The 13,248-nt window shown below is 34.8% G+C and overlaps 1 protein-coding gene across 1 annotated transcript; it reads right to left on the reverse strand.

The window, feature by feature from the left end:
- Positions 1-6,713: 6,713 nt before the first annotated feature.
- LOC147400318 (tubulin alpha-6 chain-like) lies at positions 6,714-12,565 on the reverse strand. Its single transcript, XM_086445967.1, has 5 exons — positions 12,342-12,565; positions 9,046-9,260; positions 8,756-8,955; positions 7,476-7,984; positions 6,714-7,248 (listed from the first exon to the last, which is right to left on the reverse strand). The coding sequence occupies exons 1-5, from the start codon at positions 12,452-12,454 to the stop codon at positions 6,936-6,938; spliced, it is 1,350 nt and encodes a 449-aa protein (XP_086302093.1). The 5' UTR covers positions 12,455-12,565; the 3' UTR covers positions 6,714-6,935.
- Positions 12,566-13,248: the final 683 nt, after the last annotated feature.

Here is a 13,248-nt window from a genome sequence, read left to right on the forward strand (position 1 = left end):
TTTGAAATGAGACAGTATGATTAGTCGATCACGTTAGGTGAGGTTATTAGTAGGAATTGTTTGTGGACCTACTGGGTAACCATTGTTACTCACCCTTTCCTTCCATTTTTTTTTAGTTGCAGAACCTGTGCTTGGGGAGGCGAGTGTTGAGCCATCCGCCGAGGAGCATCTGGTTGGTCAGATCGACGACCAGTGTCCCTTACCCGGTGAGCGTCATGACTACTTCTACTAGGAGTCTGTTCGTCCTAGGAGAGGTCTATGTTTTTGGGCCGAGTGATAGGGCTATGTTAGAGTGAGGATAGACTTTGTAATCCTGTATAACTTTATACCTTTTTGCGCAACTCTGATCTTGCTTCTTTTGTTGTTTATAAAATCTATTGTTTTTCGTTCTTCAGTCATTGTGGATTCGTTGCTTTATACAGGATTGTTTGGTGTTGTTTGTCAGGTTTGAGTTCCGTGAAACGCTAACATAAATAGAGGAGACCATGTCGAAATTTCGAGGCGCCACCTAGTGCCTCGAGACGGTCTTGGGATTTGTGTTAGCGTTTGGCAGGGCGTCACAACAATTGCAAGGTACGCCACTAAATCCAATAAATGAGAAGCAACTCAGGTGCTATGGATGCAATGAGCTAGGGTAAACCAATCAACCCTAAACCTTTCTCCCTAATAGACCAAATCTAGTCAAAAGGCTGATGTATTCGAGGCCGATCGCTTCTAGATCAATGTATCCACTGTACGAAATTCCTTCACCCTCGAATTATAGAGAAATTGGGGTTCCAACAATGCCATCAAGGTCAAGGAAACCAACAAGGCAAGTTTAGAGACCATAGGCTCCAATTTGCCAACCATCCATTTCATGAAAAGCTATAAAGGCAAGATCATCGGAGTGTTTCACGTGTGGTCAGGTGGGACATTTTAGGAAGGGTTGCTCTCTATCACACTTGCAAGCAGGGGTTATTCCTAGATCCTAACACATGACATATCATCTGACCCAAGGAAACATGCCTATTTCCAACAAAGTTTTAAAAGGTACGATTTTTAATTATAGTGTTAAAATTTGAGTTATATTCGATACTAGTTCCTTTAAATCATATATTTATGTTAAGATTTTGCACATTTACTAAAACTAGAAATTTTTTGCACGGGTCGAGTAATGAAATTATCTACATCACTAGAAGGCTATCTCGAGAGGTCGAAGGGTTATAGATTTTTCTGTCTGTCAAGACATATGGAGATTGATGAAACCAATCATGTTAGATTTCGTGAATATAGTCAAAATAATGGGAGTGAAAAGTGAATGAAGGTTATATTTGAAGAAAAACGTAGTGATCCATCAATATATTTTATTCCATAACCTTTACCTCATTAGGTAGCCTTACATGTCCGTATAGTTGTTGTAGAAAAAGAAGATGCAGTAATCCAACCAGAACCCACTTTTCAAGTAGTGGTGGTCCTAGTTCCACAACCAATCATTCTCATTAGAAGATCTACTCGAGAACGCAGACATGCTATTACAAATGATTATGAGGTATACTTTTAGGAAGGAAATGTTATCAAATGTGATGTAGATGATCCTTTAATATTCAAAGAAGTCATGAACTCAAATGAATCTCAATTCTGGTAGGAAGTAATGAAAGAAGAATTGAGATCTATGAAAAAGAATGAAGTATAGGAACTGACAACGCTTCCAGAAGGTCGTAAGATAATAGAATGTAAATAGATTTTCAAAACTAAAAGAGATTCAGAAGGTAAGGTTGAGAGATTTAAAGCAATTTGTGGCGAAGGGTTTCAAGCAAAAGCCAGGTATTGGCTTCAATGAGACTTATTCCCCAGTTTCTTTTAAAGATTCACTAAGGATCATTTTGGCAATAGTAGTGCATTATAATTTATATTTACATCAGATGGATGTAAAAATTGTATTTCTGAATAATGAATTGGATGAAGAGATTTACATGACACAACCTGATGGTTTTAAAGTTGATAAAAGAAAACATCTTATCTGCAAGTTGAAAAGATTAATTTATGACTTGAAACAAACATCAAGATAGTGGTACTTAAAATTTTATCAAGTGATAACTGGATACGATTTTAAAGAAAATGTCATCGACAAGTGCATATATCTCAAAATGAGTAAGAGTCGATTCATCATTCTTGTGCTCTATGTTGATGATATATTACTAGCAAGCAATAATGTTCATCTTTTATGTGATACAAAGAATTTTCTATCAAAAAATTTTAACATGAAAGATATTGGAGATGCTCAATATGTTTTAGAGATTAAAATTCATAGAGATAGACAAGTTGGACTTTTGAGTTTGTCACAAAAAGCATACATTGAAAAGGTGCTCAAAAGATTTGGTATGGATAAATGTGTCCTTGGTAAGACCCCTGTAGTAAAAGGAGATGTATTCAGTCAAGATCAATATCTCAAGAATAAGATTGAAAAGATAAAGGTCGATATATCAGAATATGCTTCAACAATCGATAGTATTATGTATGCAATGATTTGCATCCAACCCAATATTAGTTACATCATTGATATGCTTGGGAGATATTAATAGAACCCCAATATTGCTCATTGAAGAACAGTAAAGAAAGTACTTCGATATTTGCAAAGAATAAAAGACTTTATGTTAATATACAGAAGATCGAGTAAGCTTCAAGTTGTTGGTTATTTTTATGCGAATTATGTTGGATGTTGTGATAGCTTGAAATCTACTTCAGGTTATATTTTCATACTTGCTCATGGAGCCACCTCATGGAAAAGCTCAAAACAGACAATTCCGATAGATTCGACCATGTATTCAGAGTTCATTAGATACTACGAAGTAATCTGTCAAGCAGTTTGGTTAAAAAAATTTATTGGTGAATTAAAGATTGTGCATTCCATTGATAAACCTATTGTTGTTTATTATGATAACAAAACCACTAATGATTTTGCAAAGAATGAAAGAGTTATCAGAGGTAATAAGCATATCGAAATAAAGTATCTTTTAGTATGTGAAAAGATTCGTGAAAGATTGATCGAAATCGTTAAGATAGATTCTAACAATATGATAGCTGACCCTCTCACAAAAGAACTTTCACCATAGGTTTTTAAGGAACATGTAACTCGTATGAAAGTTATCATATCATTTGTTCAAGTTATTTAAGTATTGAGTTTCTTTTGTTTTTAATTTTTTTATACTCATGATAAACTATTTATTGCTACTTAAAGAAATTGATCATAACTAGTCATTATTTATGCATTATTATGTACACATGTTGTCTTTTCCTATGAGTAGATATACTCGTAAAGTGTTGAAAATACTTGGGCTAAGCATGACTTGGCATCACATTGGTAAGTCTTCATTCCAGATAAAAAGGTGATGGAATGTCACATGGTTGATTGCCAGTAAAATATCATAATGACATACGATTAGTATGAAACTAGATACCTAGAGAATATACATACAGACTACATTGAAGAGTGTACATTATCCTAATACCACAAAGAAAATTCATGTAAAGGTAAACTCCTAAATTCATTGATGATACTAGTTTTGAAACCATGGAACTGCCTTAGGGCCAACAAATAAACACTTCGTTACATCCATGATCCATCATTAGTGGTATATTTGAATGAATGTGACAATTAAAGATTATCTGAATTGTTTTGAATAATTAATTTTTAAAAGAGTGCACTCGATTATTTAATAGGTAACAATTCATAGTCGTTTTAAACAAAATGTATATGTAAAGGTTAAGTGGGAGATTGCTGGAATATTGTTATTATTTTCTTATTTAAAACTATTTTGTGGCCTTTTCACATATACAATTTTTTATATAAATGTAGGAATTATAATTTGTTCAAAACATAAAGGGTAAAATTGAAAGTCATGCTTTTAATCTGGTATTGGTTACCAACATCAAATAGGATGGGTTAGTGAACATCTTATCAAAATTTTAAATGATATTCACCTAATACTAGAATTCTACAATAAGTAGAAAACCTAGTATCTTCTTTATAAATAGGTGGTCGTCCCTGCCCTCTTTAAACGGATTATTTTATTCTTGAGATAAATGTTCCCATTACCAAAGGTGCAGGCAAAATTGAGATAGTACACTTATTCTTTACGGATCGAGATCAAAGTATTATTCGTGAATTATTTATTGGAAAAGTGAATTTAGGTATTTTATGTTTATTATTTTTCAATTCGATTATTATGTTTTGTTCAAGATCAAATCCTAGATCCATGTTTATTAAGATTGTAGTTTCTCCAACAAATTTATGTAATAGTTATTGCAAGGAGTTAATTCAATTTAATCTTAAGATAACAAAATTAAATGGTAGGAAATATTTGGCGCACAAGCTTGGCACTGTCCATCAAATTTGATAAATGAGATTTTATGTTGACCAACCTTCAATTGATCTCTCTCTACAGATTATGAGAAGGGCTTCCCCTTATGATCTTAAAGGGTCAAGGCTCCATTAATTAATTATTGGCCAAGCTTAATAAAACATAACTGAAATATTGTAATTATGAATATTTTCAAATGTAACAATCTGTTTTCTAGGATTAATTCTTATATATTAAATCTGTGTATGATTTTTAATTTGTATTGAAAAGGAAAATAACATTCTTGCTCAAATCACTAGCATTTTGATTATCACACAAGATAATAGGGGTGAAGGACCGAGTCCGACTTTGTTTCAAATTAAATTTTGGAGGAATGACCTCGATCGTTAGTTTTATTTCACGACCCTATTCTTTGTTAATATTTGGATTACCTCCTTGTAAACAACATGTGTCATGGACAGGGAAATGTCGAAGCAAATCAAAATCATCTCCCAGATGATTTGATAATCCCGAGAAATTGAAAAACTCATTGCATTTTGTTGATAAAAAACAAGGTTTTAGGCCAAAAGTGATTGCACTCAACACTGCTTTCTTTCTTGACAGTGTGTGTAAACATAATCATAGAAAAAACAAAAAAAAAAATCCATGGTTACTGTACACTGCCATGTCAGTGAAGTGTCCTGCGCAGTCACTCTACCCTAGGACGACTCTTTAACCAACAGTTACTACTAGAGGCATAAATAAATATAAATATCACTTTTTTTTATTTCAACCTATTATAGTGTATAATGTATGGTTGGTAGGAGTGTGTTCAAGAAAAATGACAGATTTATCATTGGAAAATTATTCTAAAGTAGAGTTTTCTATAATAATAATAATAGTTTAAGGAAGACATCTTGAAATTTCTTCTATCAAAATACCTAAATTACCCTTTCATATAACCTTAAAAGCTTAAACCGTCATTTATCTTATCTTCCATGTTATGGTGAATATTTGAGATACTCCTACCTTTAAAAATTAATGATATGATCTTTGATGTTGATCTTCATTAATTGATTAATGAAAAAATGTAAGTCCTTATTAGAGAATAAGATGCATAAGATACACTATATCATTGTTTGTGTACGTTATCACAAATGAAACATTGTGATGAAAGATATTCTAGAATACATATTAATATTTAGAATATATTAATTAAGATGTTTTAGAATATTTATATTAGGTAATTTTCATATATCATGATTGATATAATGTCTATAAATACCCTATTGGAATTTTTGTAATATTCATCTAAGAAATCTCATTAAAATCATATTTCTAAGTTCTTATTCAGAGTAAAGTTGGTTTGGTTCGATTCTATGCATTGCCACTATCCTATAATCTTAGTTGGAAGCGAAATATTTTTAATAAAAAAACAAAATACATTATATAATAAATCATTAATCTATTTATTAAAAAAATATAATTAATTTAACTCTAAAGAAATTATTAATCTGTGTCCCAACACCTAAAATAATTCATATAACATAATAAATTTATTTATTTATTTTATAAGGTTCGGTTCTCTAAAAGTCTTGAATAGGAGCAGAGTCAAATTGATCGGTTCTCCATTTTCTAAACCCAGAACCAAATCAAACTTATTCAAAACTATTGGTTTGATTCAGTTCTCAGTTTGAACTGGACTAAGTTGCAACCCTACATTTTACCCACAGGAGGTTTTGAATGTCAAAAACAAAAATAAAGTGCAGTCATAGTAGGAAGTGGAGAGCTCTTTATTCAATTCTAATGGCAAATAAGAAGTTGAGAAAAATATGGACTAATAATACTGGTGGCACACATCACCTAGTAATGACGAATGTTGACCGCACTTGGTAAGGCATCAAGACCACTCTGACAGATCAATATGTTAGGTAGACCCCATGACCTTGGGCAATAGCAAGCACCCCCACCCCAACCTATCTTCTATAAATAAATGCAGCAGCCCATTCTTCCAAGGACCGACCTATCTCATATGAACAAAGATGCTTGATCGGGTGAACACTCAGGAACTCCTTGGTCTACTACATGATTACAATAGAATATTATAGCCTTGGTTGACTTGACTTGTAGGAGCGAGCAAGCAAGCTCATCACTCTATAAATAACGAAGATGCCAATCAATCTCTACGCTGTTTAATTTAGGAGACGTACTAATTCAGCACATTCCTCATTCACTGTTGTCATTGTCGAGAGTGAATTGAAGGGTAGAGAAATCAATGTGAGCAAGAAGAAGAACAAACAGTGAAGATGAGTCGCAAAAAAAAAACAGGGCAAGGGGAAAAGGCAAGATTTCTTCTCTTTTAAGAAATTGAAGCTTTACGTAAATATAAGGTCATCATGAAAACCATAAAGTTGCAACCAAATAATGCAACTAAATACTGGATCCTTAAAATGTTTTACTGTATCCAGACTATTTGATCAAACCACACAAACAAGAACATCACAACACCACCATCCAAAAACATACCAAAAGATGAAGATGATGATGATGATAAGAGTGAGAAATACGTAAACAACAATCTTAAATGAACCCCAAATGAAGGTGCCGTAAAATTACTCAATAATCATCACCTTCATCTTCGTCATCGACACCTTCTGCCCCCACTTCCTCATAATCTTTCTCGAGTGCCGCCAGATCCTCACGAGCTTCAGAAAACTCTCCTTCTTCCATACCTTCACCAACATACCAGTGAACGAATGCCCGCTTAGCATACATGAGATCAAATTTGTGGTCGATGCGTGAGAACACCTCAGCCACAGCTGTGTTATTGCTGATCATGCATACAGCACGCTGCACCTTGGCCAGATCACCCCCTGGTACCACTGTTGGAGGCTGATAATTTATTCCGCACTTAAAACCAGTCGGGCACCTGAAAATCCAACACCCCCAATTCATTAAGAAAATGGGCATACAGAATGAAAAAAAAAAGATACTTAAAGTACATTTACTCCTTCCCCCCCCCCCTTTTTTTTTGTGCCTAACGGGTTAGCTTTTACTCCTTTTTCTACTAACTTCGTACCCTTTTTATTATTTTTAAAAATAATAAAAATTAGCTTTTATTCTTTTTTTTGAATATTTAAATGCATGGTTGCTCACCAGTCAACAAACTGAATTGTCCGCTTGGTCTTAATGGTTGCAACAGCTGCATTGACATCCTTGGGAACAACATCTCCACGATACATCAAGCAGCACGCCATGTATTTCCCATGCCTTGGATCGCATTTAGCCATCATGCTCGAGGGCTCAAACACTGCATTTGTGATCTCAGGTACTGATAGCTGCTCATGGTGCGCCTTCTCTGCTGATATGACGGGGGCATATGATGAGAGCATGAAGTGAATACGTGGATATGGTACAAGGTTGGTCTGGAACTCGGTAATGTCCACGTTGATAGCTCCATCAAACCTCAATGAAGTAGTCAAAGAAGATATGATCTGAGATATCAAGCGATTTAAGTTGGTGTAAGTTGGCCTCTCAATATCGAGGGATCTCCGGCAGATATCATATATGGCTTCATTGTCCAAGAGCACCCCGACATCTGTGTGCTCGAGCAGAGCATGAGTGGAGAGCACACTGTTATATGGCTCTACAACAGCAGTGGAAACCTGCAATAAATAGCAATTAAGCCAGAAAATTTTAAGACTCATTCTAATAGTACAAATAAAATGGAACCATTGTTTTAAAAAAATCAGTTTGATGTCTCGTCACATTCATCAACAAGAACAAGTTATCTTGGACAAATCAACTCATTTCTGACGAGATCAACCATTTAACTCGGTTTACAATTATTTATTTAAATATATTTCAATAAAAATAATCATAATTTTTTTATAAAATAAGTTATAGATTAGAAGACATTTGGTCATAAACTCAGATATGAATTTAAATACTAAAAAAGTAATTATTTTAAATAAAATATACAAAATACCGGTTGACTCGGCTGAGTTTTACTGACCTGGACAAGACTTTCAAATTCTTGTCAGTCATATCATTTATCTCACTAGATATGGCACAGTTGAGAGAGAGAGAGACCATGTCTATCCGTCTCATTCATGGACAATACCGAGATGACTCGGGCAAGTCATCTTAGTCTCGGACAAAATTTGAAACCTTAAATGGAACAGAAACTTCTATCTAAAGATAAGATTGATTTTTCTGTTCCTTTTTTTTTTTATAGGTATAAGATTTAATTATTTAAAACCCTAGAAGAATAAACCACAGAGTGGTTTTCCTCTCTTTGAAAATTCACAAATCTTTTGAAAACCTAAAATCTCCATTTTCGATCCTCTACATCATCCCTCCCTATCTCTCTGAATTCTCTGAAGATTCTGATACAATAAAAAATAAGATCGATTATTTCAAAATACTAGAAGTACCTGAGGGGAAGGATAGATAGTGAAACCAAGCTTTGACTTCTTGCCGTAGTCTACAGACAATCGTTCTAATAGCAAGGATCCCAAACCAGAACCAGTGCCACCACCTACAGCATTAAAAACCAAAAACCCTTGCAAACCAGTGCAATTATCAGCTAATTTCCTCACACGGTCAAGGCACAGATCTACAATTTCCTTCCCCACTGCAGCACACAACCGAAAAGAAGTGTCAGCCTATAAAATAAAGTACCAATTTGTGATAGATTCAAATGCCTAGAATTGAAGCAGTTTACCTGTATAATGACCCCTGGCAAAGTTATTAGCAGCATCTTCCTTGCCAGAAATGAGTTGCTCGGGATGAAAAAGTTGACGGTAAGTCCCAGTCCTAACTTCATCAATGACAGTCGGTTCAAGATCAACAAATATAGCTCTTGGAACATGCTTTCCAGCACCAGTTTCACTGAAGAAAGTATTAAAAGCATCGTGTCCGCTACCTATTGAAGTATCACTGCAAATACATGAAAGAAAAAGCTAATAAGGTTCCAAATAAAAGCTGTTTCAAATTACAAGGAATATGCAATATTTCCAAGATATGCAAACTTGAACAACATGATGTATTTTAGGTCATAAAGATAGCTCTCTGAACATGCTTTCCAGAAATTTATATCTGGTAACAATTTATACAAGAGACCATCAGATAAAAAAGTGGTTTCGCCACATACCAAGGATCATATTATGACATTTAAAAGACCAGATTCCATCCTATTGAACAAAAGGGATTAAAGAATAACATTTTTTTTTTCGAAACCATGACGTATGCCATCAGTTTGAAGTTTTAATGTCCTAAAGATTTAAGATAAACAAGGAAGCCCAACCCATTTACAGTTTAATTTAATAACAAATATCCTGGAAATAAAGCATAAACAACAAGAACAACCCTCAGCCACGGCTGGCATAGTAAAAAACTACCACACCACACTAAATAGTAGAAAACTGCACACGTGCACACAAGAGCGCCAGAGGGGGGGGGGGGGTATAAGACATATTTTCCAGCTTTGTACACAATAATCAGATGTGCAACTATAAATCAAAAGGGAGAAAAGAATACACCAAAAATACAAATTTCTTTTCTTAATCACTAGAAATAAACTCCTAACTAGCCAAATAAAATGGGCAATCACCCATATAGTGTTACGGGGAATAAGACATATTTTCCAGCTTTGTATACAATAATCAGATGTTCAACTATAAATCAAAAGGGAGAAAAGAATACACCAAAAATACAAATTTCTTTTCTTAATCACTAGAAATCAGACTCCTAACTAGCCAAATAAAATGGGCAATCACCCATATAGTGTTAGAAGTGCGTGCGCTATGATGTTTTATATGCATACATTCACTATAAGATCCATATCAAAGACTAATGAATTATTTTTCACATTTCAAATATCTTATATTTCAGAAATACAGAATCAAAAGATCCAGCGGCATGTGCCCCAAAAAAGAACATGAGCACCTACAAATCATTGAAATATGGAAGTGCCAAAGTTTAGTGTCATCTTAACAGATGTGCAGCCAACAAAAATCTGAAGATCCATATTCCCATTAGAAGTCAACAATGCCGGGTTTGACAAAAAAAATGATGATGAAAATCAAAGAACAAAGAGAACAAAATTTAAAGTCTATAGAAACTGCAATGTTGACCTTCAGCACATGAAAATGCTCTCCAAAAGACTTGAATAATTCTAAACCAACGCAAACCACAAGAATGATCCCGATATGATCATATTGAGCAATTAAAACAAGAAGTGCTGAAAAGAAAAGGAAAGATGAAGAAATGGTTCCTCACAATAGGCAATACTGCCAACTGGGGAAGCCCTTCTAGAGATGGGAAATGCAGAAGTCTACACTGTCAAGCCGTCATGTGTGCATGCAAAAGTCCTAATCCAATAACTACATCATTTCTCCCAAACCAAAGATGACACAGATGTTAACCAAGTAAAAAAAAAAAAAAGGTTACTTTGACTGGGAAGGGTTACATGGACCGAGAGAAATATCAAGCTTTATCAAAACACGTACTTACCTCAAGAACTCCTCTTAGAGCAGATTATTTCTGATGCCCGCCTACAGTTTGCAAGAAGGAAATTCAAAGCTGTAAATAATGCCGTCCATCACGAAATTGAACTCAGCTGGGATATTGCTGTTCTCTTTTTCCATAAACCCCAATAACTTTTTTCATAGAATTCCTTAGCTTGGACATCTCTCCTTAGAAAAAGTTTGGGACGTTATGGTGGGCTTATCAAACCCAGTGAGTGCTGTTTTTGAAGCATTTGTAGGAGGTCAAAAGAACATTTCAGCTTCCTTCCGCAAGTTGCAGGCCATTGAGAAAATATTTTGGTACACTATCTCTTAAATCTTAAGAAAGTTTAGGTTTCATCTGACTCTACTTCAGCACCGACTTGCATTCGAGGGCAATTTTCTCCTCCTTGGACCCTAGCTGAGCGATACAGGAGCAAGAAAGCGACTATTGCAAACCAGCTTTAATTGAATAACTTCAGGAACTAAGGGTGAGAGGAAAATTTCTGGAATATGAAAGGGGGACACCTCCATCGGATGGCCAGGGATCTAATGAACTCTGAAGTTTGATGAAAACACGCATACATATCAAGAAACGAATAAAGGCACTGATTTTTTTTTTTTAGCTTACTTTTGTAAATCTTGTAAGGATATTACTATTGATCCTCTCGCTTTTTCTCTTGTTCATGTTATAGATGAAGAAGATGCAAGAGACCACGTTTCTCCTCGCTTGTAAATTCCTTTTTCTCTTTAAGGTGTGGTAGCTGGTCTTCCTAACCCCAACTCGCATTCCAACAAAACATTTCTGCCACAATGGAAGTCACTATACTTACGAATCACTATTGCGATGCAAATTCCATAAAATAAAATTTAAAAAAAAAAAAAAAATTGATATAACACCAGATCTATAAATGTCATTTTCGATCCAATCAGAACTCTAATTCTAGAAACACATAGAAACTTAAGATCTTCCTTCTCACCGTATATTACATCCAATGCATTCAACAGATCCAAGTAAAAGCAATAACAAGAACACATGAAAAGAAAAAATAAAAACTAAATTCAACAAAAATCCAACAGAAGGGCACAAAAAGGGGATCTATCACCTTAGATCATGTAAACATTTAAAAACATAATCGAAAAAAAAAAAACATTGAAGGACACAATCTCATTTTTTTTCCAATGAGCGAAAAAGCTTATAACACACAAAAAAAAAAAAAACCCACTACAACTTGACGAGCAGATCTGTATTAAATGAAAAAGTTCAGACCAAAATCTCTTTAGATTCATCGAATAAATCCAATCGGACGCCGAAGATATATATGTTGTATCACTAAAAATGTAAATCGGATAAAAACAAAATTGTAAGATTCGAGAACAAATCGAACAATTTTCTTCGAATCCATCCCAGCATTCCGATTCAAAGACCGCAAATGAGCAAAAAGAAAGAAAAATCAAACAATCACCGCAAAATGAGATAAAAAAAATTTACAGAAAGAAAGAAAAGTGATACCTAGGCATGATTCCATCAGGCTGAATGCCATGTTCGAGGCAATAGAGCTCCCAACAAGAATTCCCAACCTGAATCCCAGCTTGTCCAATGTGAATGCTAATGATCTCTCTCATCTCTCTATTTATGATTCCCTCCAAGCACGATTAGAAAATTAAAACCCTAAATATCTCAGATCTCTCTCTCTCCCTAAAAATATCTTGCTCTCGTTTCTCTCTCTCTCTCTCCCTCTCTCTATTAATAAGATCGGACAGTTCTCCCACTTTTGGCACGTGAGCAGCGACAAAGTGGGAAAGCTGTCAATGGGCGGTTTCGGGCTGGCTTTTGTTTAGCCCCGACCCAGTCCTTAAGAAACGGGTTGTACCTTAGACCACCTATATTTAGGACTGTCAACAGATAGGTATCCGATTGGATATTGCTATATCCGAATTCGAATCCGAAAAAAAAATATTATTCAAATTTGAATTCGAATTCGATCGGATATCCCTAATAAACATTCGAATTCGAATTCGAAAAATATATCGGATATCCGATAATATTCGATCCGATCGAAGTTCGCACAGTCGAAACCCACAGATTTAATCTGAAAACTCCGACGGGTTCAGATCGTAGAGAAAGAGAGAGAGTATATACCTGGATGCTCATCAGTAGGAGTAGAAATGTTGGAATTCGCATAGTTGAAACCCACATATTTCCTTTAAAATTCGATTGATTAGATCGGAGAGAGAGAGAGAGAGTACCTGATGCTCGTTGGTCGAAGAAAATTGTGATCACAGAGTTCGATCAAAACGGTAACCACCATTAACGTCGTCTGTTAAAGGTGGGTCGTCTGTTGAAGGTGGGGTTGAGAAGATAAAGATTTGAAAATTAGTTTTGATGTATGACACGAATATATAACACTATATCTTTG

The sequence above is a fragment of the Akebia trifoliata genome, chromosome 6 (genome assembly GCF_017979445.1).
Source record: "Akebia trifoliata isolate Shusen 1 chromosome 6, ASM1797944v1, whole genome shotgun sequence".
Lineage (NCBI taxonomy): Eukaryota > Viridiplantae > Streptophyta > Magnoliopsida > Ranunculales > Lardizabalaceae > Akebia > Akebia trifoliata.